General features: G+C 36.3%; 7 protein-coding genes, 3 long non-coding RNA genes and 2 other non-coding genes across 17 annotated transcripts; 7 read left to right on the top strand and 5 right to left on the bottom strand.

Moving 5' to 3' along the window:
- Positions 1-2: 2 nt before the first annotated feature.
- On the bottom strand, positions 3-2,199 carry RKD5 (RWP-RK domain-containing protein; the record flags this gene model as incomplete). Of its 2 annotated transcripts, NM_119724.2 has the most annotated exons (6): positions 3-464; positions 549-775; positions 919-1,184; positions 1,617-1,845; positions 1,947-2,101; positions 2,186-2,199. In NM_119724.2, 6 exons carry the CDS (start codon positions 2,197-2,199, stop codon positions 243-245), a joined length of 1,113 nt encoding a protein of 370 aa, NP_195284.1. In that variant the 3' UTR covers positions 3-242. The 2 variants fall into 2 exon arrangements, with proteins under 2 accessions (NP_195284.1, NP_001328292.1); NM_001342362.1 differs by lacking the exons at positions 1,947-2,101; positions 2,186-2,199 and having other exon boundaries at positions 24-464; positions 1,617-1,904.
- Positions 2,200-3,260: 1,061 nt separating this feature from the next.
- On the top strand, positions 3,261-3,708 carry AT4G09215. Its single transcript, NR_144100.1, has one exon. It is a non-coding gene; the product is annotated as an uncharacterized misc_RNA (transcript).
- Positions 3,709-4,230: 522 nt separating this feature from the next.
- Positions 4,231-6,722, top strand: NTL9 (NAC transcription factor-like 9). Of its 3 annotated transcripts, none has more exons than NM_001203998.1 (6): positions 4,231-4,529; positions 4,648-5,156; positions 5,233-5,580; positions 5,733-6,008; positions 6,103-6,222; positions 6,392-6,698. In NM_001203998.1, the coding sequence occupies exons 1-6, from the start codon at positions 4,364-4,366 to the stop codon at positions 6,572-6,574; spliced, it is 1,602 nt and encodes a 533-aa protein (NP_001190927.1). In that variant the 5' UTR covers positions 4,231-4,363; the 3' UTR covers positions 6,575-6,698. The 3 variants fall into 3 exon arrangements, with proteins under 3 accessions (NP_001190927.1, NP_567986.3, NP_001119122.1); NM_119723.5 differs by having other exon boundaries at positions 4,233-4,529; positions 6,408-6,722; NM_001125650.1 differs by having other exon boundaries at positions 4,307-4,529; positions 6,389-6,703.
- Positions 6,723-6,736: 14 nt separating this feature from the next.
- Positions 6,737-7,977, top strand: HMGB5 (high mobility group B5). Of its 2 annotated transcripts, NM_119722.3 has the most exons (7): positions 6,737-6,821; positions 6,916-6,970; positions 7,053-7,139; positions 7,240-7,297; positions 7,398-7,442; positions 7,519-7,599; positions 7,686-7,977. In NM_119722.3, the coding sequence occupies exons 2-7, from the start codon at positions 6,924-6,926 to the stop codon at positions 7,743-7,745; spliced, it is 378 nt and encodes a 125-aa protein (NP_195282.1). In that variant the 5' UTR covers positions 6,737-6,821; positions 6,916-6,923; the 3' UTR covers positions 7,746-7,977. The 2 variants fall into 2 exon arrangements, with proteins under 2 accessions (NP_195282.1, NP_001329802.1); NM_001342361.1 differs by lacking the exon at positions 6,737-6,821 and having other exon boundaries at positions 6,822-6,970; positions 7,686-7,943.
- Positions 7,978-8,024: 47 nt separating this feature from the next.
- DAW1 (Transducin/WD40 repeat-like superfamily protein) lies at positions 8,025-13,772 on the bottom strand. 2 transcript variants are annotated; one of them, NM_001203997.1, is made up of 21 exons: positions 13,508-13,746; positions 12,759-12,892; positions 12,586-12,670; positions 12,424-12,477; positions 12,254-12,345; positions 12,057-12,160; positions 11,895-11,967; positions 11,136-11,820; positions 10,867-11,064; positions 10,686-10,787; positions 10,535-10,598; positions 10,324-10,451; positions 9,998-10,244; positions 9,653-9,917; positions 9,458-9,581; positions 9,320-9,378; positions 9,164-9,254; positions 8,891-9,083; positions 8,560-8,804; positions 8,427-8,486; positions 8,025-8,340 (listed from the first exon to the last, which is right to left on the bottom strand). In NM_001203997.1, exons 1-21 carry the CDS (start codon positions 13,544-13,546, stop codon positions 8,230-8,232), a joined length of 3,153 nt encoding a protein of 1,050 aa, NP_001190926.1. In that variant the 5' UTR covers positions 13,547-13,746; the 3' UTR covers positions 8,025-8,229. The 2 variants fall into 2 exon arrangements, with proteins under 2 accessions (NP_001190926.1, NP_195281.2); NM_119721.4 differs by having other exon boundaries at positions 8,027-8,340; positions 10,686-10,784; positions 13,508-13,772.
- A 797-nt stretch (positions 13,773-14,569) lies between these two features.
- Positions 14,570-14,768, bottom strand: AT4G09195. Its single transcript, NR_142262.1, has one exon. It is a non-coding gene; the product is annotated as an other RNA (non-coding RNA).
- On the top strand, positions 14,606-14,846 carry AT4G09185. Its single transcript, NR_142261.1, has one exon. It is a non-coding gene; the product is annotated as an other RNA (long non-coding RNA).
- A 419-nt stretch (positions 14,847-15,265) lies between these two features.
- AT4G09175 lies at positions 15,266-15,877 on the bottom strand. Its single transcript, NR_142260.1, has one exon. It is a non-coding gene; the product is annotated as an other RNA (long non-coding RNA).
- Positions 15,878-17,656: 1,779 nt separating this feature from the next.
- Positions 17,657-19,587, top strand: WOX13 (WUSCHEL related homeobox 13). Its single transcript, NM_119720.4, has 3 exons — positions 17,657-18,163; positions 18,588-19,085; positions 19,209-19,587. Exons 1-3 carry the CDS (start codon positions 17,941-17,943, stop codon positions 19,292-19,294), a joined length of 807 nt encoding a protein of 268 aa, NP_195280.1. The 5' UTR covers positions 17,657-17,940; the 3' UTR covers positions 19,295-19,587.
- AT4G35540 (POLLEN-EXPRESSED TRANSCRIPTION FACTOR 2) lies at positions 19,510-21,273 on the bottom strand. Its single transcript, NM_119719.2, has one exon. It carries the CDS (start codon positions 21,167-21,169, stop codon positions 19,586-19,588), a length of 1,584 nt encoding a protein of 527 aa, NP_195279.1. The 5' UTR covers positions 21,170-21,273; the 3' UTR covers positions 19,510-19,585.
- On the top strand, positions 20,994-21,338 carry AT4G09165. The gene has a single exon (NR_142259.1). It is a non-coding gene; the product is annotated as an other RNA (long non-coding RNA).
- A 47-nt stretch (positions 21,339-21,385) lies between these two features.
- AT4G35530 (phosphatidylinositolglycan-like protein) lies at positions 21,386-23,374 on the top strand. Its single transcript, NM_119718.6, has 5 exons — positions 21,386-22,019; positions 22,343-22,427; positions 22,526-22,580; positions 22,784-22,922; positions 23,067-23,374. Exons 1-5 carry the CDS (start codon positions 21,828-21,830, stop codon positions 23,181-23,183), a joined length of 588 nt encoding a protein of 195 aa, NP_195278.2. The 5' UTR covers positions 21,386-21,827; the 3' UTR covers positions 23,184-23,374.
- Positions 23,375-23,501: the final 127 nt, after the last annotated feature.

The raw sequence follows: 23,501 nt of genomic DNA, 5'->3' as shown, positions 1-23,501 counted from the left end.
AATTCGATCTTAATTGCTACCTAATTGCACTAAGAAAAAATAAAAGATTCAATTCTGATATCCGACCACAAAAAATCATGATACAAGAGTTCCTCTCTTCTTGGAACTTCTTATACCAAAAACAAACATGGCTTAGCATCATCTGTTAGACTTGTAACTAACATTTCTAAATACCAAAACGCTTCACAGAAACCCCTAACTAACTAATATATCCGATGTTACTGTTAAAGGACCTAAAGTCTTTAAGTGGAAGAGGAAGTGACAAGAGATTCTTGATTCTTCTTGGCTCTAGAAGCCCTGTGTCTTTTCTTGAAGTTTTCTTGTCTGAATTTTTTGGTTTCTATCCCTATCTCCATGAATGGTCTCTTCACTATATTTCTCTTCTCTGTCTCCAGTTTCTCCTGTTTCTTAGCTACCGCCATTGCTGCTGCTTCATTCTTTTCCTGCTGCTTCTCTGCTTCCCTCTAATCAATACCAAAACAAATCAATGCTTCTTTCAGTGAATTGATGTATTAGGATTGATAAAGAGAGAGAGAGAGAGAGAAGACCTGAAGATCGTGGATGAGACAGTCGAGAGATTTGATCTTCCTATGAGGCCACCGTGGAATCCCAAACTCTCTGCATTTCTTTTTCAAAACAGTGAGACCGACCTTGAGATTCCGAGAAGCTTCCACGATAGTGAGGTCAAAGTATTTTGAAAGCTCTTCTAAGGATAGTTCAGCAACATGTCTCGATGGTGTCCTCTTCTTCTTCTTCAAAATCTCAGTCTTAGCATCTGTGTTTTTACAATAACCCGAAATTAATCACCAAAATGCTTAAAACTGGACCTTGTACCAAAAAAAAGAGAGCTTAAAACTGGCCTAGAGTTATATATTATCTGGAAGGCAAGTCTATTGACATTTGAAGAAAGAGATTTACCTGATTCCGACTGTTCAGTTTTATCGTTTTCAAATTCCGAATGTTCGGTTTTTTCGTTTACAGATTCCTCGGATTCGGTTTCTGAATCAGGAAGGCAGTTAAGATCTTGTTTCAGAACGAGCTTTCGTGGTTTAGGCAGATCAGAGTTATAATATCCCTCTGTACTGCTACTGCATTGTTCTTCTTCATAAATCTTTGATGGTTTTAACTCGGAGATAAACTTGAGCTCGTTGGCTAAATTAGGGATGTCCTCCAGTTTGGGATTTCTATCAATAAAAAGAGCAAAAACATGTTTGGTTGCTAAAAATGCTCACAACTCAAGTAACACTACAATGTGCTTTTTTTTTAGTAAAATGTTAAGTTTTAGAACATCTATGAATTTCTTTTACCGAATACAGAGATAACAGAAGATCGAATTCTATGCAACACTACAATGTGTTATTGTTACAAGCCTATTTGTTCACAATTAGGTAATCTTAACTCATTCACTTTACATAGTCCATTGCTATTTTTGTGCCATTGTTGTCAAAATTTGACAGTCTTGGAGTCAATAAGACAGTAACACTATATAATCTACAATTCGATTCAAGAGACCTAATTCTAAAAAAAATCAATCTGTTATGTGAAAAATATAACAGCACCAAAAATTTTTAAAACAAAAACGTTCCGAATAATGAATGAGTCAAAACTGGCGTTACCTGGAAAGACAGAGAAGAGTAGGAAACCGAGGAAGCGAGTGATTAAACCGGAACACAAAGATACAACGCCACGTGCCAAAAACCGACCCTTCCGAGATCTCCGGTCGCCGGAAATCTTCCGAACGAAACAGAGGCTTCGCTTTCTTCTCTACATAACAGCTTTTGCTCTTGAACCAGAACTCTCTCTCAATCTCCACCGATTCATAGACATGCAAACTCCTCACCATCTCTGCATTAACAAAACCCATAGAAACAAAATAAAAACCATTTTTCAATCCGACCCGAGTCATTCCGACCCGATTCGAGATTCTAGTCAGAGTTTTGACTTACCTTTGCGGATGACGCTCTGGAAAACGGCGAGTGAGGTTAAGGAATGTGCCATGTCCGAAGAAGACCAAGAGTCGCAAAAGCAGAAGCCCAAGATTTTAACATAAAAAAGTTTTATTAATATATTTTTCTTTTTTTCCTTTTTTAGTGTGAAAAATCTGCAGAAGAATCCAAGGTTTTATGTACTTGAAGCGTTTGTCATTAAGTGAAAAGGCTCCAAGAAAAGTAGGTTAAAATTTTACCCTTGGTCCACCATCGAAATTACCAAAAAGGCAGAATATTCCGGAACGCACGTGTAGGCAAGCGGAGCGTGCGAGGGTAGTTATGTAAAATTAACAGTGGGAAGCGGGTTGCACCGAACCAAGCCCATGTAGCTAAACACTCACACGCGCGACGCATGTCTGAAAAGTGGTAATTGAATTTTGTTTAGAATGATTCTACAGAGGTTGAATTTGGTAAATGAATCAGAGGAATATTAAGCATTTGAGCATAATTTCCAATTTGGTCAGATTATGATATATGTAAATATGTCCATGATTCATTTTCTGTTTTTGGGTTCTCTTTGTTCATTTATTAAGTCATGGGCTGAAGTTTTCATATTTTAAGTCATGGGCTGAGTTCTCAAGGACTAAAACTGGTATTGATATTATGATCTGTTAAAAGCCAATTCATTTAAGGTGTTCAAAATCTAAACTGAATAATTGCGTTAAATTAAGCCGGACATGTTTCAATCAAAAGTCAATAGAATGTGTCAAAATACTCTGGGTACTTGGGTAGTATTAGTAACATTAACTTACAAGGATTTTTCTCTATATAAAAATACAGAGTACTAGTTTTGATTTTATCTGAGTGAGAACTTTCTAATAAAACTCTAATCGAAAACAATTAATATTTTGTATAAAATGGAGTGTAGAACCTAAATATTTTGTATTGCTTGGATATATAGTTTTTTTTCTTCTTAACATGGATATATAAGTTCTATTTCGTACATATTTCCCCTAATTTTAATGTTGAATTTTGGAAAACTTTTGTTGGATAGTGACATGAAGACCCTAATTTTAATCATAACATTTTGGAAAACTTGATTGGGTGAGTGATATGGAGGTGATGTTAACGTATGTTTGGTATCAATAGTTGGTCCAATTAGGCCCAAAGAGTCAAAAAAGGTGCCCAAGTGTTGTCAAAAGAGAAAACAATTAAGAATAGGGCAAAGCTTGGCCAGCAAGATTTAGTGGTCATTTCCTAGAAACGTGTCCAAGAATTTATAAAGATGGGTTGTCTTATAAATACATATCGTTCACGTAATTACCTGAGATCAAATCTTAATCATATCATTCATCGTATATAGACTCCAAACACGTTTTTCAAACTCCTATGATCATGTGTTCTCTCTTTGCCTCCGTCTTTGATTGCTTTGTTCCAAAATCAGACTCAAAGATTAGCTCAACTGATGAGAGTGACTTGAAAGTCCTGTCCTCAAAGAAACCAAAAAGCAAATCCCCGAGAGCTCCGATTATGGTGTCTTACTTTCCCGCCGGTTCAAACCTTTCGCGTCTATAAGTGCCAAATAGAAGAGAAGAGAAGATGAAGTATTGGGATGTTGATTTTGATATAAACGAAAGAAGTTTTTGGTTGTAGACATGTTGTATGCGCAGGCTTTAATTTTATGTTTTATTTAATTATGTACAAATAGACCATTTAGATTGATAGCATCATATATATGCTTTGTATTTAAGACCAAATAAAAGATTAATGTTTATATACATGCGTAAAAATGTTAAGAGCTTAGTTAGTATCATTTTCAAAAACTGATTGTCACTTGAGCTTTTATTTTTCTTATTTTTTTAATTAAGAAAAGTTGTGGCCCTCAAAAAGTTACATGGAATCGGAACAGGAAAAAAAAAATGTCGAAAACTGATTAATCTAGGCAACGTTATCGCATTTTCATATCTTACAAATCCCTTTTTCAATTCAGATTTGGTAGAAATGCAAGGAGAGTTCCATAGTGTATATGTAAAATTTGTATAAAACGTCTAGAAGAATTACAATGCTGAATTTGTTGGAAGCTCTGTTTTTCTCTGCTTAGACGTTTCCAACGTGTTTTGGGTTTCTCTGATCACTGTAAAGCCTAAACCACAAGAGAAGAAAAACCACGAAGCTTTGGGCTTTAAGGCCTTTTTGGGCCCTAGCCACAATAATGGAAGCCTATCAAGAAAAGACAAGACAAGACAATAAGACAGAAGAGGACAAGTGTTTAAAGTGGAAGTTATCTTTCTCACGTGGTCTAAAGAAAGGTTAAAAAAAAAGAGGGAAAAAAAAAAGAAGATGAGAGAAAGCAAAGTGTTGAAGACTTTTTAGAAAGCAGAAAAAAAAGCAGAGAGTGTATTCAAAGTCGGAAAGAAACCCTAAAGAAGAGGATTATGGGTGCTGTATCGATGGAGTCGCTTCCTTTAGGTTTCAGATTCAGACCTACCGATGAAGAGCTCGTCAATCACTACCTCCGTCTCAAGATCAACGGACGTCACTCCGATGTCCGTGTCATCCCTGATATCGATGTCTGCAAATGGGAACCTTGGGATCTTCCTGGTTCGTCTCTTTATTCTCTCAAAATTTGATTCCTTTTATTCTCAGATTCTGTTTTCCCTCTCAAAGATTCCACCTTTTTTTTCTTTACTCAATTGGAAACAAATCTGATTGTCGGCAGCTCTCTCGGTGATTAAGACGGATGATCCAGAGTGGTTCTTTTTCTGCCCTCGTGATCGGAAATACCCTAATGGTCATCGCTCTAACAGAGCAACTGACTCTGGCTATTGGAAAGCTACTGGTAAAGATCGTAGCATCAAGTCTAAGAAGACTTTAATCGGTATGAAGAAGACTCTTGTCTTCTATCGTGGACGAGCTCCTAAAGGTGAGCGGACTAATTGGATTATGCACGAGTATCGTCCCACTCTTAAGGATCTTGATGGCACTTCCCCTGGCCAAAGCCCTTACGTTCTTTGTCGCCTCTTCCACAAGCCTGATGATCGGGTTAATGGTGTCAAGTCCGATGAAGCAGCTTTTACGGCCAGCAACAAATACTCACCTGATGATACATCATCTGATCTTGTTCAAGAAACACCTTCCTCTGATGCTGCTGTTGAGAAACCATCAGATTATTCAGGTGGATGCGGTTATGCTCATAGTAATAGTACCGCAGATGGGACAATGATTGAGGTATGAATGGAAACTCTTGAATAATTAATTAGGCTTTTTTGAGTGACTTGACTAATTTTGAGTTTTGTGTTCATAGGCACCTGAAGAGAATCTTTGGTTATCTTGTGACCTTGAAGATCAAAAGGCACCACTACCGTGTATGGATTCTATATATGCTGGTGATTTCAGTTACGATGAGATTGGATTCCAATTTCAAGATGGTACCAGCGAACCAGATGTATCACTAACAGAATTGTTGGAGGAGGTGTTCAATAACCCTGATGACTTCTCTTGCGAGGAATCGATCAGTCGAGAGAATCCAGCAGTCTCACCAAATGGGATATTTTCATCTGCTAAAATGCTGCAGTCTGCAGCACCAGAGGATGCTTTCTTCAACGACTTCATGGCTTTCACTGATACAGATGCTGAGATGGCGCAATTGCAGGTGAGCACAAAGATACATATTTTGAGGCCTATACAATTTTAGAAGTATCCAAATTATTTTGCTTTAAGTAGGCTAGAAACCTCTAGATCAGTTATCTTTACAATCACTCTTGACATAAGTAAAATGACAATTTTTATCTTTTGTTTGATCAGTATGGTTCAGAAGGTGGAGCTTCTGGTTGGCCAAGTGACACTAATTCATACTATAGTGATTTGGTTCAGCAAGAGCAAATGATCAATCATAACACAGAGAACAACCTCACAGAAGGGAGAGGGATAAAGATCCGGGCTCGACAGCCTCAGAACCGGCAGAGTACAGGATTGATAAACCAGGGTATTGCTCCAAGGAGAATCCGTCTGCAGCTGCAGTCTAACTCTGAAGTAAAAGAACGAGAGGAGGTGAATGAAGGACACACTGTTATTCCCGAGGTACGAGACTAGTGATTCCAAAAGTTGTGTCTTAGACATCAATAACATAAAGGATGCATCTTTTTAATTTGTTGTTAATGGTGGGGATGTGCAGGCCAAAGAAGCTGCAGCTAAATACTCAGAGAAGAGTGGTTCTTTGGTTAAACCTCAAATAAAGCTCAGGGCGCGGGGAACTATAGGCCAAGTAAAAGGAGAGAGATTTGCAGACGACGAGGTAAGAATGAGTGAACTTGTTTACACATGAATGAAGAAAGAGTATAGTAGTAAGCTCTACTAAATACTATAGAATTAGAAAGAAAAAAAAGAGAAAGCAATCAGTAGAGCATGTGAGATCAGCTAGTAATGATAAAAGAAACTGAGAAGTATCTTTGTCTAAAGAGAAGTTTGTTGTGGTTACAGGTACAGGTGCAGAGCAGAAAGAGACGAGGAGGGAAGCGATGGAAGGTGGTTGCAACGGTAATGGTGGCTGTGATGGTTGGGGTAGGGATGGGTATATGGAGGACACTGGTGAGTTCATGACACATGAGACACAAAGAGAGAGAGAGAGAGAATCAAATGTAGTTTAATGTAATTAGGGATGATGCAATGTTAGCATGTTTGTGTGTTGTAACTTAAAAACTTATTTAGGAATCTGATAAAAGTTACTGTTGAATTTACACGGATGGTCAAGATTAAATGTACCAACATCTTAATTATCTACGGTCAAGATTAAAAATACCAACATCTTAAATTAACACCGCATCAAAGAATTATCTCAATCGTCGTCTCTCCCCAATTCAAAAAAAGAAATAACCTAAACGTGTTCACACAGAGGTAAGCTCGCTCCTACTCGCCGCCTCATCTGAGTCAACTCCGAGTCAGCTATTTTTCCCCACCGGATTCTCACTTTTGTTCCTCTCTGTGACAGATCTCGAGATGAAAGATAACCAAACGGAAGTTGAATCGAGGAGCACTGATGATAGGTATCTTTATATTTATCCGTAATCTCGATTCTTAGATTCAATTTGTTTCCGTAGTTTTGAAATCGTCTTTTATGATTCTCAGATTGAAAGTTAGAGGGAACAAAGTTGGAAAGAAAACAAAGGATCCAAACAGGCCTAAGAAACCACCAAGTCCTTTCTTCGTCTTCCTGTAAATAAAAATCACTAATCTCTCTTCTTCTTTTTTCTTCACTAATTTGATTACAGTAATTAATATGCTCTAAATAATTACCCTCTCGGTTGATTTAAAGGGACGATTTCCGAAAGGAGTTTAATCTGGCTAACCCTGACAACAAATCCGTCGGTAATGTAAGTATTAAAGTAGTAGTAATCTCAGTTTTTACAATCTCTGGTAATGCTTTTGTTTTTGTTTATATGAATCTTAGTTTTTTTTTCTTTTTTTTTCAAGGTTGGTAGAGCAGCTGGAAAGAAATGGAAAACCATGACTGAAGAAGTTAGTGTTTTTGATTTGGTTTAAAGTTTAGAAACTCAATGTCTTAAAGTTGATAATAACAAATCCAATGAAACAGGAAAGAGCACCTTTTGTAGCAAAATCACAGAGCAAAAAGACTGAGTATGCTGTGACTATGCAACAGTATAACATGGAACTGGTAACCCATAAACATAAAATTCGTTCTTCTTTTTTCTTTCTTTTGGCTTTTTCTTGTGTTGACAAATATATGAACGTTTTTGGCAGGCTAATGGAAACAAGACAACTGGAGATGATGAGAAACAAGAGAAAGCTGCTGATGATTAGGAAGTTGGATCAGTGATTTGTGTATCAACTATATCTGTTGTTTTATGTCAACTTTTAGCTAGCTTTTAGGGAGAACAATTGTTACATTCCTGTTTTATCCTTTCTGTCAACTGTGGGATTATTCAGATGTAACTTTGGATTTAGCTTTGAGCTTCAATTCCACCTTTTATGAGATCATATCATATGTTTGCAATCTTATTTTGCTCTCTCTATCATTGGTGAAAAGTCAAACACATTTCTGAAAAGTAAGAAATTGTTTCTCTGAAGGAGAATATTGTTTTGGTCTTATGTTATATATTGTGGTTGTCTTTTGTCATCTTGTGGGATCTCTGAAGGAGAGATTGAGATTGAAATTAAGATCACTTCTCTGTTACGATAAAACTATCCATTGTCTAGTGTTCGAAAGAAGTCGTGAAACACACTTGTATAACTTTTGAAGAAAGTATTTACAGTAGGTAATTTTGACATCCAGAGAAAAAGAGTGCTAAGATTTTGAGCTCTGTTTATTGAACTCAACAGCGTTTAGTAGTTCCTTTGCCGTAGAGGAGAAAGACTTTGCAGTATCTTCCATTTCCGTCGTCCTCAAGCTAATTCCCTGCAGAGATACATACAAACAGGCTTTTAACCCTAGAAATGAATCAATCAAAGATTAGGTTAAATCTAAAAAGCCATGAAAAGTACCTGTAACTTTTTCAGGTTGTCTTGAAGTTTGCTCTGAGCCATTTTGGCAGCTCCCATTTCCTGCAATCACAAATGAAGATGAAACCAACGCAAACCGAAACTACAAGCTTGTATAAGGCTTATAGAAGCTTACATCGGACGAGGTAAACCCGTATTTCTTCTTGATCTGATCAACTGTGGCGCCGTTTTTCTCCTCATGCTTCTCGTCATTGGTTACAACACTCTTCTCATTCTTAGCTGCCATCTGTTTCAGCTTACCTTTGAAATTACTAAACCTATTCGCCATCTTCTGTTTACTAAGCCCTGACAATATCCCTTGTTCTTTAGGCTTCTCTTGTTGTTGTTGATTAGGATGATGATCGTCAATGTCAATGTCATCTTCAAAACGTCAAAAAGAAAAATATCAGAGACATACGCCAAACTCAAATATTGCATCACGAAAGGACATCAAAAGTGGACCCTACCTATGTCCAACTCTTCTTCATCTTCCACCCTAGTAATTGTATTGATCTCTCTACTATTCTCAACATTGTTGTTCCAGGGGAAATTAGCTGTAGAGAAGATTTTAGACAGCTCCTCGATCGTTTCCTTGGAGCTTTCTGGTTCTGTATCAGTTGTGCGCTTTGATTTAGTCTTGAAAACAGAACCAAACATACTCTGAAACAAACAAGATAAGATAAATTAGTACTCATGCTTCTGTTTGTGTGTAACAGAAAGCGATAAAGCCAATGTTTAACCTTCTTTTCCCTTGGAGATGATGATGTGATGATTCCTTCGTGACAAACCGAGTTATCTTTCTTGTAAACTCGATTCATGGACTCGACAAGCCTGGAATAAAAGAGTCAGTTTGGACTGTTCATCAATGTGCTAATCAAAGGATCATCAAGTCTTACCTAAAAGTTTCCTTTTGAGGTAAAACTGAGCTAACAATAAGTTCATCATCTCCATTCACCTGCAAATGAAAAAAGATGATCATACAAAAATCCAGCTCTAGAACTGACTACTTGCAGAGTATTTGTTATCAAAGTTACCATGACTAGATCTCCATCCCAAGAAGCGGATATGGTAATCTCTGGTAACGAGTTTGGTTTTGGTGAAGAATATGTGAAGCCTCTAATGGAAGTTTGTTTTAGCTGGGAGAGTTCTGGCAAAGACCTGAGACAAGACAAAACATTGAGAGAGAGTTTTTTGCTAATATGAAGAAAGAAAGGTAGATGTATTTTCACCTTATCTCAACAGTTCCATCTGTGAAAACAAGTGTAAGACCAACACCAGAGGTTCCATAGAATGTGGAAGCTGAGCAAATGGGTGAAGAACTGAACTTTTTCTTGTGGAGGACCTTCTTCACTCCCTGGACAACGTGAGCCAAGGAGTAGATATATATAGCTTTCTCCGAACAAACCAAAACCGAAGGCTGCCTTATCGAGATCTCCTCAACTGTGCTCTCTCTGCTCGTATCAAATCCATTTCCTGAAGTATCTTGCTTTCCATCTGCAAATAAAAAGTATGAGAAAAAATCGTTGAGATTTTGATTGTTGATTTAAACTTATAAAAAGGAGAGTTGAACCTACCTAGGATCTGCATATACAGAACCTTGAATGGCTTTTTAGGCTTAATCATGTTGGTTCCAATCATATTTCCCGTGTCGCTGTCCAGAGCAAAAACCGACGAGTCTCTCATAGCAACCACTAACACGTTCTTCTCGAAGCCTTGCACAATGCAACTCTCGAATTGCAAGGAGATGATCCCTGGACATATATCACTTGCAATGTGTTTTGTGTATAACACATTTGCTTCCTCAATGTCAACCAGAGAAACCTGTAAGTAAACCGGTGTTAACGCATCAATCACCTCAACTAAAGAATCCTACAAGGAAGTGGAAGAAGTACAAGCTTACATGTCCTTGATCTGATCCAATAGCGAGATGTTTTGAGTTTTGGCTCTTCTGAATACAGGTTATGGAACCAGTAAGCTTGATGTACTTAACACTTTGAACAATATGGTTATTTCCTTTCTTTAAGCTTCCTGAAAAACAAAGAATATCAACTCATTGAAAACACATACTGTCTGAAGGATAGTAAACCCAACTTCTACATGTTCTAACATACCTTGGAAAGGGATAAAACTGTTTTCTGTTAGGTATGGCTCAGGTTTGAACCTATAAAGGCGAACCTGCACAAGTTTAGAATCGATCATATATAAGCCTGTATATATGTTAGTCACATTCCATAGAGTATTTTGGGTAAGATGCTTTTTTACCATTCCGTTATGATCACCAGAAACAAGAAGTCTTGAGTTGCTGTCATAATGTAAAGCTGTCAATGCCGCATTTCCGCGTGAAGATACATCTTGATCTATCTGCTAAGAACACACACAACAAATGCAACTTTTCATAAGATCTGCCTTTGCGGAAAACACAAAAGAGTCCGAGAACTCTTACCTGTTCTTTCAGAAACAAGACAAGAATGGGAAAAGAACAGGTCATGTCCCATACACTAATGGTTCCGTCACAGTGTCCTGTGATGTAAACATTCTTAACCTTTGTGAAACCAGGAAAATGTGCAGAACGGGAACTTTCCTTTGGAACTGTATGAAAAGGAAGAAACGGCACAGCATCTTTCGCCAGCTGAGCATAATCCTGCAGCATAAGAGAATCACAATGACTGTTCATTTCATTCTAAACTTCATTGGATGAAAATTTAGATTTACCTCATCTGATAGATTGAGTAAGTGTGAAGGATTTGTGAGGAATTTTCCTACGGTAATGCTGCTTGAATCTGAAAATGGCAGCTTAACCACAGTTTCCTTTGGGAGGGAAGGAGATGATTTGGACTGAGACTGAATCAGATACTTCTCAATCATATAATCATCGTAAGCATAGACACGTCCAGACTTTCCAAGAACAAACAGAAAATCTTGTTTATGCTTGCTCTGTTCATTAACATCAGCTATGATCATCTCCATATCAGCACAAGGCTCAGAAACATGAAGTCCCAGCTTAATCATCCGAGTTTCGGTTTGCTCATTCAACAAAACCACCTGCAACGAGTTTGAGGATGATCCAATGACATAAACCCGGCTTGCCTTCCCTTCAGCATAAACCCATTTCAGAGAAGCTATTGGTATCTTTTCGGATTTGTATCCGAGGTTAAGCTTGCAAATCATAGCAGAACTCTCTGGCGAGCATTCTCCTTTGGAAGGAATGCTCCATATTAGAATATCTCCATTGCTATAGCCAACTGAAACTCTGCTTCCTGAAGGACAAACCCAACAAGCACAAGTCGCTTTCTTCGTATCTTGCTTTACCATACCGTGTACTCCTGTTTTGAGAATCGGTTTGCTTTCTTTGATGTCCCATAACGCTATAAACCCGCTACTAAATACCAATAGAATCCTAAAATGGAGGAGGAAAAGTGTAAATGACTCAATAGGCTTTTCACTAGCACAAAAGATTTGTTGATTTGTTACCTCTTGCTTTCAGCTGTTAGCTGTGGTAGAATGCTCACAACTGAAGTATCCTCAGAAGCTTCAATGGGAGAGCCTAGGCAACAACAAGATGTTTCAAGATAGGCGATTCGATCCATGTAAAAGGTAAACCGAAGAAGCTCTTTTTGGTATTTGATTAATTACCATTTGATGCTAGGTAAGGTATGGTGTACTCCAGTTGTATAACTTGATTAGAATCTTGTTCGATCTTAAACACTGATACATTACCAGAAGAATCTCCAACATAACTGCCAATCAAATATGACCCTTGTTTTCATTATCAGCAAATCAAGAAACTATGCAAAAATAGTACCAAATGAAGATTGAGAAGTGAAACATACAAGTAAGGGGTATGTTGCATAACCCGGAAAGAAGTGATCTCGCCATTGAAAACATGAACATGAGATAGAAGCTTCTTGTCTAAGTCCCAAACCTATTAGAAATTTAGCTTTCAGACCAAAGCTCAGAGGCTACTACTCTACTACTTGAGTCGAATCAAGAAATCTCTTACCTCAATCTGGTTCTTGGAATTCACATTGAGAAGGATTCCTTGGTTCTGAACAAACTGGATAATTCAAGACAATAGAGGGAGAAATTGTTGTCACGGCTATGTGATTGTAACACAGACACAGAAACAAGAGAAAGAAAGAAGAAAGAGATAATGAAGTGACACCTCAAGAAACCTGCTTGTGGATGTTTCTTCAGAGACTAGCAAAGCCTGGGTCTGATCTTTCCCAAACAACTTGATTCTACCATCCCTGAGAACCAAGAACCAAAAATTGGTATGAATACACAAGAAACAATTTATAAAAAGCTTCTTTTAAAAATAAAATAAAAAACTCTTACTTGGTGGAAACGGCGAGGATCTTCTGAAATGGATCATAAGCAAACAAGTGAGAACCTGAAGGGATTCCGTAATGCAGAGCGATACGTGGCTCAACGTCATTAGCTCTCAGTCCTTCTGATGAACTTCCTCCAGGCTACAACATTGGAGGAAATGGTAAGACTTTGAAGATTTTGTTCTGGCTAGAAAATTAGAAATAGAGTGGCCGGTTCGGTTGGACGATACTAAACCGGCCGGTTTTGGTCTTAATGTCTATATGGACAAGTACAAAAGTCAAAAGATAATTGGTGATTAGAAATATAAATAGACAGCATTATGGATGCGAATTTTAATTGAACATTTCAAAATTTAGGACACGAAACATGCGTTGGCAACAAAATTCGTCTTACGTCATCATTACTTTTTTTTTCTAATCAAACTGGATTAAACATCTGGGCTAACCAGGAACCGACACAGAGTCATCACAGTCACATTCACAAGTAATAGATCCGTGTAATAATCCGACAAAAATTAATCAATCAAATCATATCCTAATGTTACATTAATTCTGTGAATCTATAAAATAATAAGACACAGGGGAGAAAAAAACAAATATTATTCTAAGAAATGGATCTAACATCGATTTAGGTAAACTTAAAGGATTTCGAATCGAATCACACTTTTGAACCATCATTGTTCACTGAATCTCTCATAAACCCAATAGCCGAAGAAGATTAGAAAGAAGAAATCATATTATCGGATCGTTGTGTACCTTCTTGGCTGCTATCTCGACCAACTTCTTCACGAACATCTTTTATCCAACGGTGAAGTTAACTTATAACCCGAAGCGAACAAATGAAAATAGACAAAGATCAAACACGAAATTTTTGAGAGTCTTTGAGATCACCAAATCACTGGTTCAATTCCTCGGACATTAGAGAGAAGATAGAGAGAGATAGAAAGAAAAAGAAGAAGAAAAAGAAGAAGAAGAAGAAGAAGAAGTGAGTGTTGAGAAGTAACGGTTCCTTTGATTTGACGGTTTATTATAAACGGCGAAAATTATAAAGTTAATTCATCATAACATTTATGGCAACATATCATATACTATTATTTCATTTTAGTCAATATTCATGTGATGTAATTAAGATTAATCATTTCAATTTTCAACACATTTTTAAGTATTTCCAACGAATTTGACCACACAAAACAAAAAAAATCAAAGAAATACACATTTTATTACTGAATTGTGTCTTTCCAAAATTTCAACTAAAATTCATTAGATATTCAAATGTGTATATAAATTTTTTGATTGATTTTCATTTCAAAAGGACAAAATCATACTTTTTCTTGGTAATTTATGAAAATTTTAACACATAGGTGGCATATATATAGTATTCGTGACAAAATAATATCTAAACTATAATAAACATTTTAAAACGAATTAAAATTGTTGTATTCTAGTCGGAAATTTGTAATTAACCTGCAAATGAAATCTAAATATCCACTAATTAAAAGTATTTTTGAATTCTGATAAAACTCTAGCGTCGCGGATATTCTATTGATCAAAAATAAAATAATTTACTACCACATAAATCTTAATCCATGCGATAAGAGTACATATGTAGGACAATGGTCCTTATTAACTCATCCAACCAACACATGACTTGGAGCTTTTGCAGGTCTCTTTTTGAGTAGAGTGAAAGCTCAATAGGCCAGATTAATTAAAAATTTACATAGAAACTTTAATCTAATTAATTAAAAAAAAATTATTTTCGCATCTAACAAAGATTCAATGTTTTTGTGTGTTTATAATGATCAGATTAATCATATTTTTTTGTTTTTGGTAAGAAGATCAGCTAAATTGATAGATATTCTACTCTTTTCTCTTTTATGTGAATCAGGTTGTGGAAAACAAGTCAATAGAGTACACGTGGCAAGTGCTAATCTGTTATAGGGGTCCCTCTAAGATGAAGTTGGTGATCTGATCTGCCCTTTTTAACGTGGTCTCACGAGAGACGTCCGATATGTAGATGGACGGTGTGAGATGACGCTGCCTTTTTCTTTGAGTGCTCTGACCACCGACTATTTTGATCTATAAATAAATGAAAATACAAGAAAAACTCATAAACATTAGTATTTGTTGTCTTTTTGATAAAAGCTAAAAATATATATTTTGCAATTGCCATTTTCTATTGCGATTCTTAGCGTAATAGAATGGGTTGTATGTGAAAGCAACAACCAAAGTTAGACCCATCCTGAATATATCATTCCTCTGATACGGTCTCTTTAACTTTGTGGGTTTTTTTTTTTTTCCTTGAATAGCTTTTGTTTTATATATTATTGGATTTCTCAACTTTATTTATCCACTTTGAATTGATAACTACAACTCTACAAGCTACAGCCATCCTAACGAAAACTGAAATATCTTATTCTCCTTTTAAAGTGAAACGTTGTTCTCGTTCACCATCAAGAAGGATAATATATACAACAAGATCAAGATAAGTAATACTAGTGAAACGGTTTCTGTAATGACATTAGAAAAACCGAGACACCAAAAAACGTGAAAACTTTAACAGAGATTCGGTTATTAGTGCGAAGTTCGATATTTGATCAAAATCAACACATTTGTAACGTCTAGATGGTGAGTAAACAGCAGCACACAATGACACACAAACAAAAAAAACACTAATCCATTATACAACAATTGATCCTACCGTCAACCTGGTGGGCTGAGATGGGCTGTTAGGAGATAATAAATATAGGCCTGGATAAATCATTTTTTAAGTACTGGTGCAATAAGTAAGTTGTCTTCACTTTGAGTTCAAGTTTTGTTCATACTGAAGCTTTTTTCTTTTTCTTTTCACAATCCTACTATATATATACGTTTTTAAGTAAGATTCACCGTATATATTTATTTTCTTTGGTAGGGAAAGATTCAGCGTATAATAATAATTAGCAGTGGTCAACAGGGTAAAAAACAACAGTAAGTAGATTTGTAAACCGGGATTAAGAATATAGATTTCAATGATAGGAAACAGAGAAGAAAGCATAAAATAAGGATAGAAGACAAGAGAAGCTATAGGTACACCAAACTCTCCAATCTAAAAGAAGAATCCAAAGAAAGCTGGGCCAAAGAGAATCCAATGGGTTATAATATGGCTCATCACTAAGTCAGTCATGTAATTAAGATTATGTATATATATATGGACAAATTTGTATGCAACTATTTTCATCTATATTTAAATTCCTTATCATTTGGTCGATTGATAATGCTTACGTAAATAATGTCTTGTTCTGGATATTTCCGTTTGTGTCTCTATATTGTCCCGGTGGTTGAATGTTCTACTCCTAGACATAAACTAGAAAATAATCATCTAATGTATAATTTTAAAAATAAATGATTATTATACTGGTAAATTTTTTAAATTAATGAGCTTTGTTAGTAAAAAATCTCAACTTAATTAATCAAAAAATCATCTAATGTAAATTATTCTTTTCTGTAATATATATATATATATATATATATATATAATTCAAGTATTAGAATATTTAAATTTTGTGAGTATTAATCTAATTTTCCTATCATCTAATGACAATAAATAAAATGTATCTATATTTGTGTGAATATGGACTTTTTGGTATTTAGATAGACTGCTTCTGCTTGGTCTCGATACTTGACTTAGGGTCGCACATGCAAACCTCATTATTTTCTTCCATAATGTTGACAATTAAAAAAATTACCGAAACGAAAACACTTTCCGGAAAAAACGATGAGGCGTTATATCATTTAAAGAAAAAACGACGATACTAATTAAATAAACAAAAGTTCCGATAATTTTTACGTATAGGTTACGAAGACAATGACTTGAATAGAATTGTGAAGCAAGTATAAATTTCAAGTTTTGGCTGAAAAATTAAAGTAATAATTTGTGTATTAGTGTAAAAAAAAAAGTCACAGAATTAAGTAGAAGAGCTAATTATTTACACGTTCCGACAAAACACTACTACGCCCCCGACTACGATACGGCATGAGTCATGACCACATATTATATTTTTCTTTATCTTCATGTTTTTGTCGACCATGGTCACATTTCATTGTTTGGCCTGGTTATTCGACAGAGATCAATTTTATTGGCAATTAATGAGTCAGATTAGATCATATTAAAATCTAAGTGCGCCCGTGGAACATGGGCGGCGGACACCGACCACCTACAAATTCTACTGTTTAAACGACACGTGGAAACTATTTATTTTCTTTTTGGGTCGCCGCTCCTTAACTTATAAGTCCTGACTGGCCCAACAATTTTTTTTTTCTTTTTGGTTTTTCTTAAAGGTTTCTTATTGAATTAGATGATAGGGATTGCAAAAGACGGTGAAGCTAATACTCTTCTATAGAATAATTGAGAAAAATATAACCTAGAATGTGTCAGAAAAGTTAGATCGCAACCAAAATTTATCAATCAACGGAATGTCAGTTAATCGGTCAGGAAAAGAGGCAATTAAAAGTGTTTATTTATTTTGCCACAAGTGCTCTTTATCGCATTTTTAAAAAGTTGTATACCACCATTTTGACTGTTGACCCAAAAATATAACACAAATTGGACTAAAAAAGCATAAGGAAAAAACTTTTCGGTGTAAACAAAATACATAACTTGAAGAATGGATATTGAAAAGAAAAAAGTAATTCAGTTTCTTGAAAAGTACCAACCAACGACTATAAAAAAAAACTAACAATCTACTTCATTGATACGATCAAACTAGCTGTTAATATTTGTATCAAGTCGATTGCATCCAGACATGTTATTTCCATAAAATAAAATAGCAACGGCTCTCTCCAACTATAAATCAAATAACATTTAGATTATGGTAATGTAAATATTCAGATATGGAAGTAGCCGTTTAACCGTATGTGAAATCTCAAACGGTCAATTTCCAAATTAGGAACTAAAATAACCGTTGGTTAAATAGTTTCCTTTAACGATTGTCAAAGAATCATTACCGTCTTCTTATTTGTCTTTTCCTTTGTAATGAAACTATATATTATAATTTCAATATAGAACAAAAGAATAACATAAATTAAGTTTTTTTTGTCCTTTTCTGCCTTTACCTTTCCTTCTACTCCCGAAAAAGCACTGACTTTGCTCTGTTTCCTTCGTTCACACAGAGAAAGAGAGAAATCTTCTGAGCGAAATTCTGACAAAAGAGATGATGGAATGGGATAATCAGCTACAACCCAATAACCATCACTCTTCTAATCTTCAAGGGATCGACGTTAATGGCGGCTCCGGCGCCGGAGGAGGAATGTACGTGAAGGTGATGACCGATGAGCAGTATGAAACTCTCAGGAAACAGATTGCTATTTACGGCACCATTTGTGAGCGTCTTGTTGAGATGCATAAAACTCTCACTGCTCAACAAGATCTTGCAGGTTTCTATCCTTTCTTCTATCATTTAGTTTCTTCTTCTCTGTTCATCTAAAGATAAAAAAAGGACTCCTTTTGAAATTTTTAAAAAAATTCAGAATTTTTGTGTGGTTTAATTGATTTTTTAGTGATTCTTCTTCACTTTGGTGTATGGGTAATTGAAAATTCTCTGCCTTTTAAGCATTTGTTGGCTTAAATCTGATTCAAAGACCAATCCTTTTCGTGGATTTTTGAGCTAAGAATAAGGAAAATAATGGTTCTTGAGGAATTCTAGAATCACTCCTTTGAATCTTTCAATTGAGCTTCGAGAATTTCCCACCAAAATAGGTGTTTTTAGCTTGATGATGTGTTCTTGAGATATAAAGTTTCAGTTTTTTTATTTAGTTTAACTTTTAACAACTCTGCTCATTTGTCTGTTGTTGGTAACAGGAGGGAGAATGGGAGGACTATATGCAGACCCAATGATGTCATCTTTAGGTCATAAGATGACAGCTAGACAGAGGTGGACTCCTACGCCAGTCCAGCTTCAGATTCTGGAACGTATATTCGATCAAGGCACGGGAACACCGAGCAAGCAGAAGATCAAAGACATAACAGAAGAGCTGAGCCAACACGGCCAGATTGCTGAACAAAATGTCTATAACTGGTTCCAGAACCGACGTGCTCGATCCAAGAGGAAGCAGCATGGTGGAGGTTCTTCTGGAAATAATAATGGTGAGTCTGAGGTAGAGACTGAAGTTGAAGCATTGAATGAGAAGAGAGTAGTGAGGCCAGAGAGTCTTCTTGGTCTTCCAGATGGAAATAGCAACAATAATGGGTTAGGGACAACAACAGCAACAACTACTGCTCCTAGGCCTGAAGATCTTTGCTTTCAGAGCCCTGAGATTAGCTCAGACCTTCACTTGCTAGATGTTCTATCAAACCCAAGTAAGTAACAAAGATACCTTTTTAGTTCACACGTAACTGAAAAAAACAGAGACATTGGCTTTGAAGAAATAGTCAAGTAAGTTGTGTCTGTCTCAGATAATTTCTTGTGATTTGTGTTTGTAGGGGATGAGCATCTTGTTGGAAAGATGGGACTGGCGGAAAGTTACAACCTTTATGATCATGTTGAAGATTATGGCATGTCAGGCTGATTGAATACAAGCTGAGGAAACTTCTAATTATCAGAGAGATCAATGAAATGGATTTGGTAGTCAGTCATAAGCAGTATTAGACTTTTGTTTTTCTTAAATTGTTTCTTTCAGGGCTTATTAAAGAAACAAGTAGTTTATCTTATTAATCATTTTCAGAGAAACATTTACATGGATTGTTGAATCGTCTTGTGATGCTTGCTTTGATAATTTCTGCATTCAGAACGATTTTTACATCCTTAAATGAATTATACTGTAAGAAATAAAAAAATTCCAAGAGAAAAACATTTCAATTCAAACCTCTCCAGAGTTGAAAACATGCAAGTCTAACAAAGTTTTGTAATGGCCTTTCTCTATTTCTTCCTCATTCACATTGTGTAAGACCAGAGTCTGTATAACCAAATCCTCCCAATCAATTTCAGATCCTTTCTTCCTTTTCTTCTTGCTATGTTCAAGCTCCAAAGACAACGCACCTTCACTAACATTGTCAGAAGGATGTTGTATTGCATTAATCCGCAACTTAGCTGCCTTAATCTTTTCTCTTCGTCTTTCAACTGCAACGCAACCCTTTATGTAAGAAGGAGGCAAAGCTTCAAGCCCTACATCTTTCTCCAACAAGTCTTTGAGCAAAAGCCTTTTACTCAATTCCGATTTCCCTTTCCACCAATTTTCAGTTGACACCATTCCAAAAACAGATCTCCTTTGCCACATACTCTGACTACTTCCCTGACTTCTTTTCGCAAGAGTCCCACCACAAACTCGATCCTCAAATTCATTATACTTTGTAGACAACTGATTCTCCGATATATTATCATCATAGTTACATAAACTAAGCTGACGTTCACCTTCTACATCAAAATACCGAGACATAGTATCTTGACGAGCATCATCATCATAACAATACATAGATTCTTTGCTTAGGCAGTCCATCACTAAATCCTCCACACAAAATCCATCAGTTCTAACTAATTCTTTCCCAGTCCCTTGTTTTCTCTTTTTCATGGACTTGGCTTCCATTAAAGCAAACAAAGTTCCTGAATGTTTCAAAACATTCTTCACAGTAACATCTTTCGCCCAAGGCAAACCCACCTCTTCAGCAACCTTCACAAGCTTCTCAGATAACTCTTTATACCGCGTTTTACAAGTAGTCAACGAAACACTAGCATCTTTCGCCAAATCATCAATCTTTACCTTCACACCATTCACTTGAACAACAAACGCCAAAACAGCCACAACCAAAGGCATTGGTCTCCTCCCCGTCGACAAAAACCATTTCAACGCACAATTCATCAGGAAAGTCCCTTGCTTTATTATCTTCTCCTTCTTATCCCTATCAACATCAGTCAATCTCGGTGAATTAGTAACCGTCTTGGTAAACAAACCCACAAGATCAAACTCTCGCAATTCCAAATCTAGATGATCCACAACACGCTTAATCATAGGCCCTAACTGATGCAAATCACATCCAACTTCATAAGCAACCTCTTCCATAGACAAAACACCTTTCCCTTCTTCTCTTACCACAGCATAACAACAAGCTCCAATCAAAATAGGGAACCACTCACCTTGTCCAAATTCCCCATCAGTAAGCTTACTAATCATACTCTTAATCACTTCAGTTTTATTACCAAGATTCAATCTTTCTGTTGTCTCCTCAATTAAATTGTTGGCTTCATAGATCTTCTTGTCTTTATAATCAAGAACAGAGCCTCTACCAATGGTGCCTACTCGTATATATGTACCTTGAGGTCCTCTTATGCCGCCAAGTTGTGCCTCATAATTATCATACTCTCGTAATGTCCCACATCCACCGCAATACGAATTCCCCGTGTCTTCGTCGCGTTCAAAGTTGCTTCCATTGCATCTCTTGCAACGCATGATTCAAACCGAAAGCTTCACACTTTAAATTACGGGTTTTTTTTTCCGACAAGCAGAAGAATGAGATTCGGATCGCCGGCGAATCGAGAAGTACTGGAGAGAGAAATCAAAACTAATTAAGATTTGACCTTTCCTTAAAAATAAGCTAGGTTTTTATATTGTCGAGATGAAAACGGCATGATGTTAATATGAATAAAACAAAAACGCCAGGGTGTTTTATTTAGGACGCCACACAGTTTGTATTATTTTCTCTCTTTTGGCTTTTTGTTGTCTCCTCCACCATAGTGCCGTCTTTTATCTCTTTACCGGTAAGAGAAGCCGGTTTCAGATTTGATCAATTCGAAGAATTGTGGCTTTCGTTCGTTGGGTGAATCCTTGCTTCGTCCTTTTTGATAGATTGCTACTGTGTTTTCGAGGAAGTTGTGTGGAGATAGTTAGAGAGATTTATGAGATTTCAAGAGGGGTTATTATAACGCACGCATGGTGTTCGACGGAAAGCCGCAGAGAAGTTTTGTTGCTATCCGATTTGACTGAGACTCAAAGTTTGAAAATTGTTACTTGGGTATTGAGAAAGCTAACCTTGGGCAGGTTCGTATATGAGTTGGGAGTAAAACGACGGTGATACATTTGACTGTTTTTCAACTAAACTAGCTTTGAAATGGTGAGCTTGTCTGTTTCGAATAAGAGATACACTTACATACACGAAAGTGGAAGTAAGTCAACTAGAGAAGCCATTGATATTCACCATGTGATTATCAACGGAAGCAGCGGAACTGGTTATGCCCGTCGTTGGGGGCTTGGTTTCTTCCTTGTGTTTCTGGCGAGTTCTATGTACTTTTTGCTTGGAAAGGTAATTATGCTCTTAGAGAAAATTTGGTTGTTGCCGTTTGTTATTTTGATGTGAATCTGCTTGACATTTGAGTGATTCTGATGCATTGCTTAGAACAAGTGTTGCTAGTACATATCATGAGAAAGGCATACCATTTTGTTTCTTAGGATTGGTGATGGAGTATAGTTTGATATTTTCATTCTGTTGTGAGCATTATGTTAATACATGACAAGGTTTGTATAAAAGCACTTTTCTTTTTTTGTGTTACTTTACAAGCTTGTTTTGTTGTTGTTCCATTTGTTTCTTCTTCACTTAAGTTGAAAGGGATAATTCACATGAAACAGGACAATCCAGCTAGAACTCTTTCTTGGGGCTGCCTTTTAAGTGGTTTCTTGGTTATGCTACATAGTCGCAAGTTCGTCAAGAAAGGTGAGATCCTGGTTCATCCTGATACACGCTTTACAGGCTTACCAAATGATATCAGCTTCACGTTTTAACTAATTCTAGCTTTTCTTTGATTTCTTCAGAATCTGTGATAATCTTGCCAACCTTCGGGATCCAACTTGAAACTCAATATTTAAGGTATGCTTTATCCATTTAGTTAGTATTCTGTTGTCTGCACTCCATGATGGCTTAATGCTTTGAACTACTCCGTATTAGTGGTCTCTAAGATAGGTGGTAATGGTTGAATTTGTTGTAATTATCATGAACCATTATGATCTATGCTTTTAAGTTTTACCAATCATACAAGTACCTACTTTTTTGTGCATGCTTCTGCTTTGCAGTGGAAAAACTGTCTCCAGGTTTATCCCTATTGACAAGATTTTGAAGCCTGTGTTGGTCGAATGTGTCACTCCCATTACGTGTTACTGGAGTCTCTCTTTATTTCTTCGTGGTGAAGAACAACTTACATTGGTGTTTAAGGTAATGGCACCAGTTTGTTTCATTACATTGTGAGAGAAAAACTTCTGCTGACAACTTTGAGAAACAATCTAGAGTTACCAATTATTCAATTCGGGAATATTACTTATAGCAATTGATTTTGAGTTCAATTTCCTCTTTGGACAGGAACTGCGTCCTCCATTGAAGATGTTGGTTCCCATTTGGAAAGCATTGTGTGCTGCTATCGGTACAGACCACCAAAGTGAAACGATAGCTGAAGAAGAACATGATGTATCTAGTTAACTGCAGTTGTGATTAGAGAACTTGTAGATTTGTTACTTGTTGTTGGCAGTTTTGTTTGGAAGATGATCACACAATATGTTCTGTAATGGGAGAATTGACTTGACACAAAAAAAGAAAAAAGAAAAAAACTCTTTGAGTGGTGAACATTTGGATATCATTTGTCAATGAACTTTTCTTTTGTACATATTAAATCGAATGCAAAGAGTACAATGAGTTATATCAGCTTACAAACTCTCTAGTGTAGTACTATTAACCTATAAAAGCTTTACACTGTCTACGGGTACTGTAAGAAAGTAGTTATTTGCTGAGTAATACAAC

This window comes from Arabidopsis thaliana, chromosome 4 (assembly GCF_000001735.4).
Source record: "Arabidopsis thaliana chromosome 4, partial sequence".
In the NCBI taxonomy this organism is placed as follows: domain Eukaryota; kingdom Viridiplantae; phylum Streptophyta; class Magnoliopsida; order Brassicales; family Brassicaceae; genus Arabidopsis; species Arabidopsis thaliana.
Note: the sequence above shows the minus strand (reverse complement) of the source record. Positions and strands in the feature narration are given on the sequence as shown.

What these genes read in the sequence shown, in the direction of transcription:
- HMGB5 (NM_119722.3), top strand. Translation starts at nt 6,924, where the DNA reads ATGAAAGATAACCAAACGGAAGTTGAATCGAGGAGCACTGATGATAG. An exon ending in AGTCCTTTCTTCGTCTTCCT is followed by an intron (nt 7,140 to 7,239) that starts GTAAATAAAAAT and finishes GTTGATTTAAAG; the next exon opens with GGACGATTTCCGAAAGGAGT. An exon ending in GGAAAACCATGACTGAAGAA is followed by an intron (nt 7,443 to 7,518) that starts GTTAGTGTTTTT and finishes CCAATGAAACAG; the next exon opens with GAAAGAGCACCTTTTGTAGC.
- AT4G35540 (NM_119719.2), bottom strand. Translation starts at nt 21,169, where the DNA reads ATGCGTTGCAAGAGATGCAATGGAAGCAACTTTGAACGCGACGAAGAC.
- NTL9 (NM_001125650.1), top strand. Translation starts at nt 4,364, where the DNA reads ATGGGTGCTGTATCGATGGAGTCGCTTCCTTTAGGTTTCAGATTCAGA. An exon ending in GGAACCTTGGGATCTTCCTG is followed by an intron (nt 4,530 to 4,647) that starts GTTCGTCTCTTT and finishes GATTGTCGGCAG; the next exon opens with CTCTCTCGGTGATTAAGACG. An exon ending in GACACACTGTTATTCCCGAG is followed by an intron (nt 6,009 to 6,102) that starts GTACGAGACTAG and finishes GGGGATGTGCAG; the next exon opens with GCCAAAGAAGCTGCAGCTAA.
- WOX13 (NM_119720.4), top strand. Translation starts at nt 17,941, where the DNA reads ATGATGGAATGGGATAATCAGCTACAACCCAATAACCATCACTCTTCT. An exon ending in TGCTCAACAAGATCTTGCAG is followed by an intron (nt 18,164 to 18,587) that starts GTTTCTATCCTT and finishes TGTTGGTAACAG; the next exon opens with GAGGGAGAATGGGAGGACTA. An exon ending in AGATGTTCTATCAAACCCAA is followed by an intron (nt 19,086 to 19,208) that starts GTAAGTAACAAA and finishes TTGTGTTTGTAG; the next exon opens with GGGATGAGCATCTTGTTGGA.
- AT4G35530 (NM_119718.6), top strand. Translation starts at nt 21,828, where the DNA reads ATGGTGAGCTTGTCTGTTTCGAATAAGAGATACACTTACATACACGAA. An exon ending in TCGCAAGTTCGTCAAGAAAG is followed by an intron (nt 22,428 to 22,525) that starts GTGAGATCCTGG and finishes TGATTTCTTCAG; the next exon opens with AATCTGTGATAATCTTGCCA. An exon ending in AACTTACATTGGTGTTTAAG is followed by an intron (nt 22,923 to 23,066) that starts GTAATGGCACCA and finishes CTCTTTGGACAG; the next exon opens with GAACTGCGTCCTCCATTGAA.
- DAW1 (NM_001203997.1), bottom strand. Translation starts at nt 13,546, where the DNA reads ATGTTCGTGAAGAAGTTGGTCGAGATAGCAGCCAAGAAG. An exon ending in ATGCAACATACCCCTTACTT is followed by an intron (nt 12,161 to 12,253) that starts GTATGTTTCACT and finishes TTTGATTGGCAG; the next exon opens with TTATGTTGGAGATTCTTCTG. An exon ending in CCTCAAAAGGAAACTTTTAG is followed by an intron (nt 9,255 to 9,319) that starts GTAAGACTTGAT and finishes CTTTTATTCCAG; the next exon opens with GCTTGTCGAGTCCATGAATC.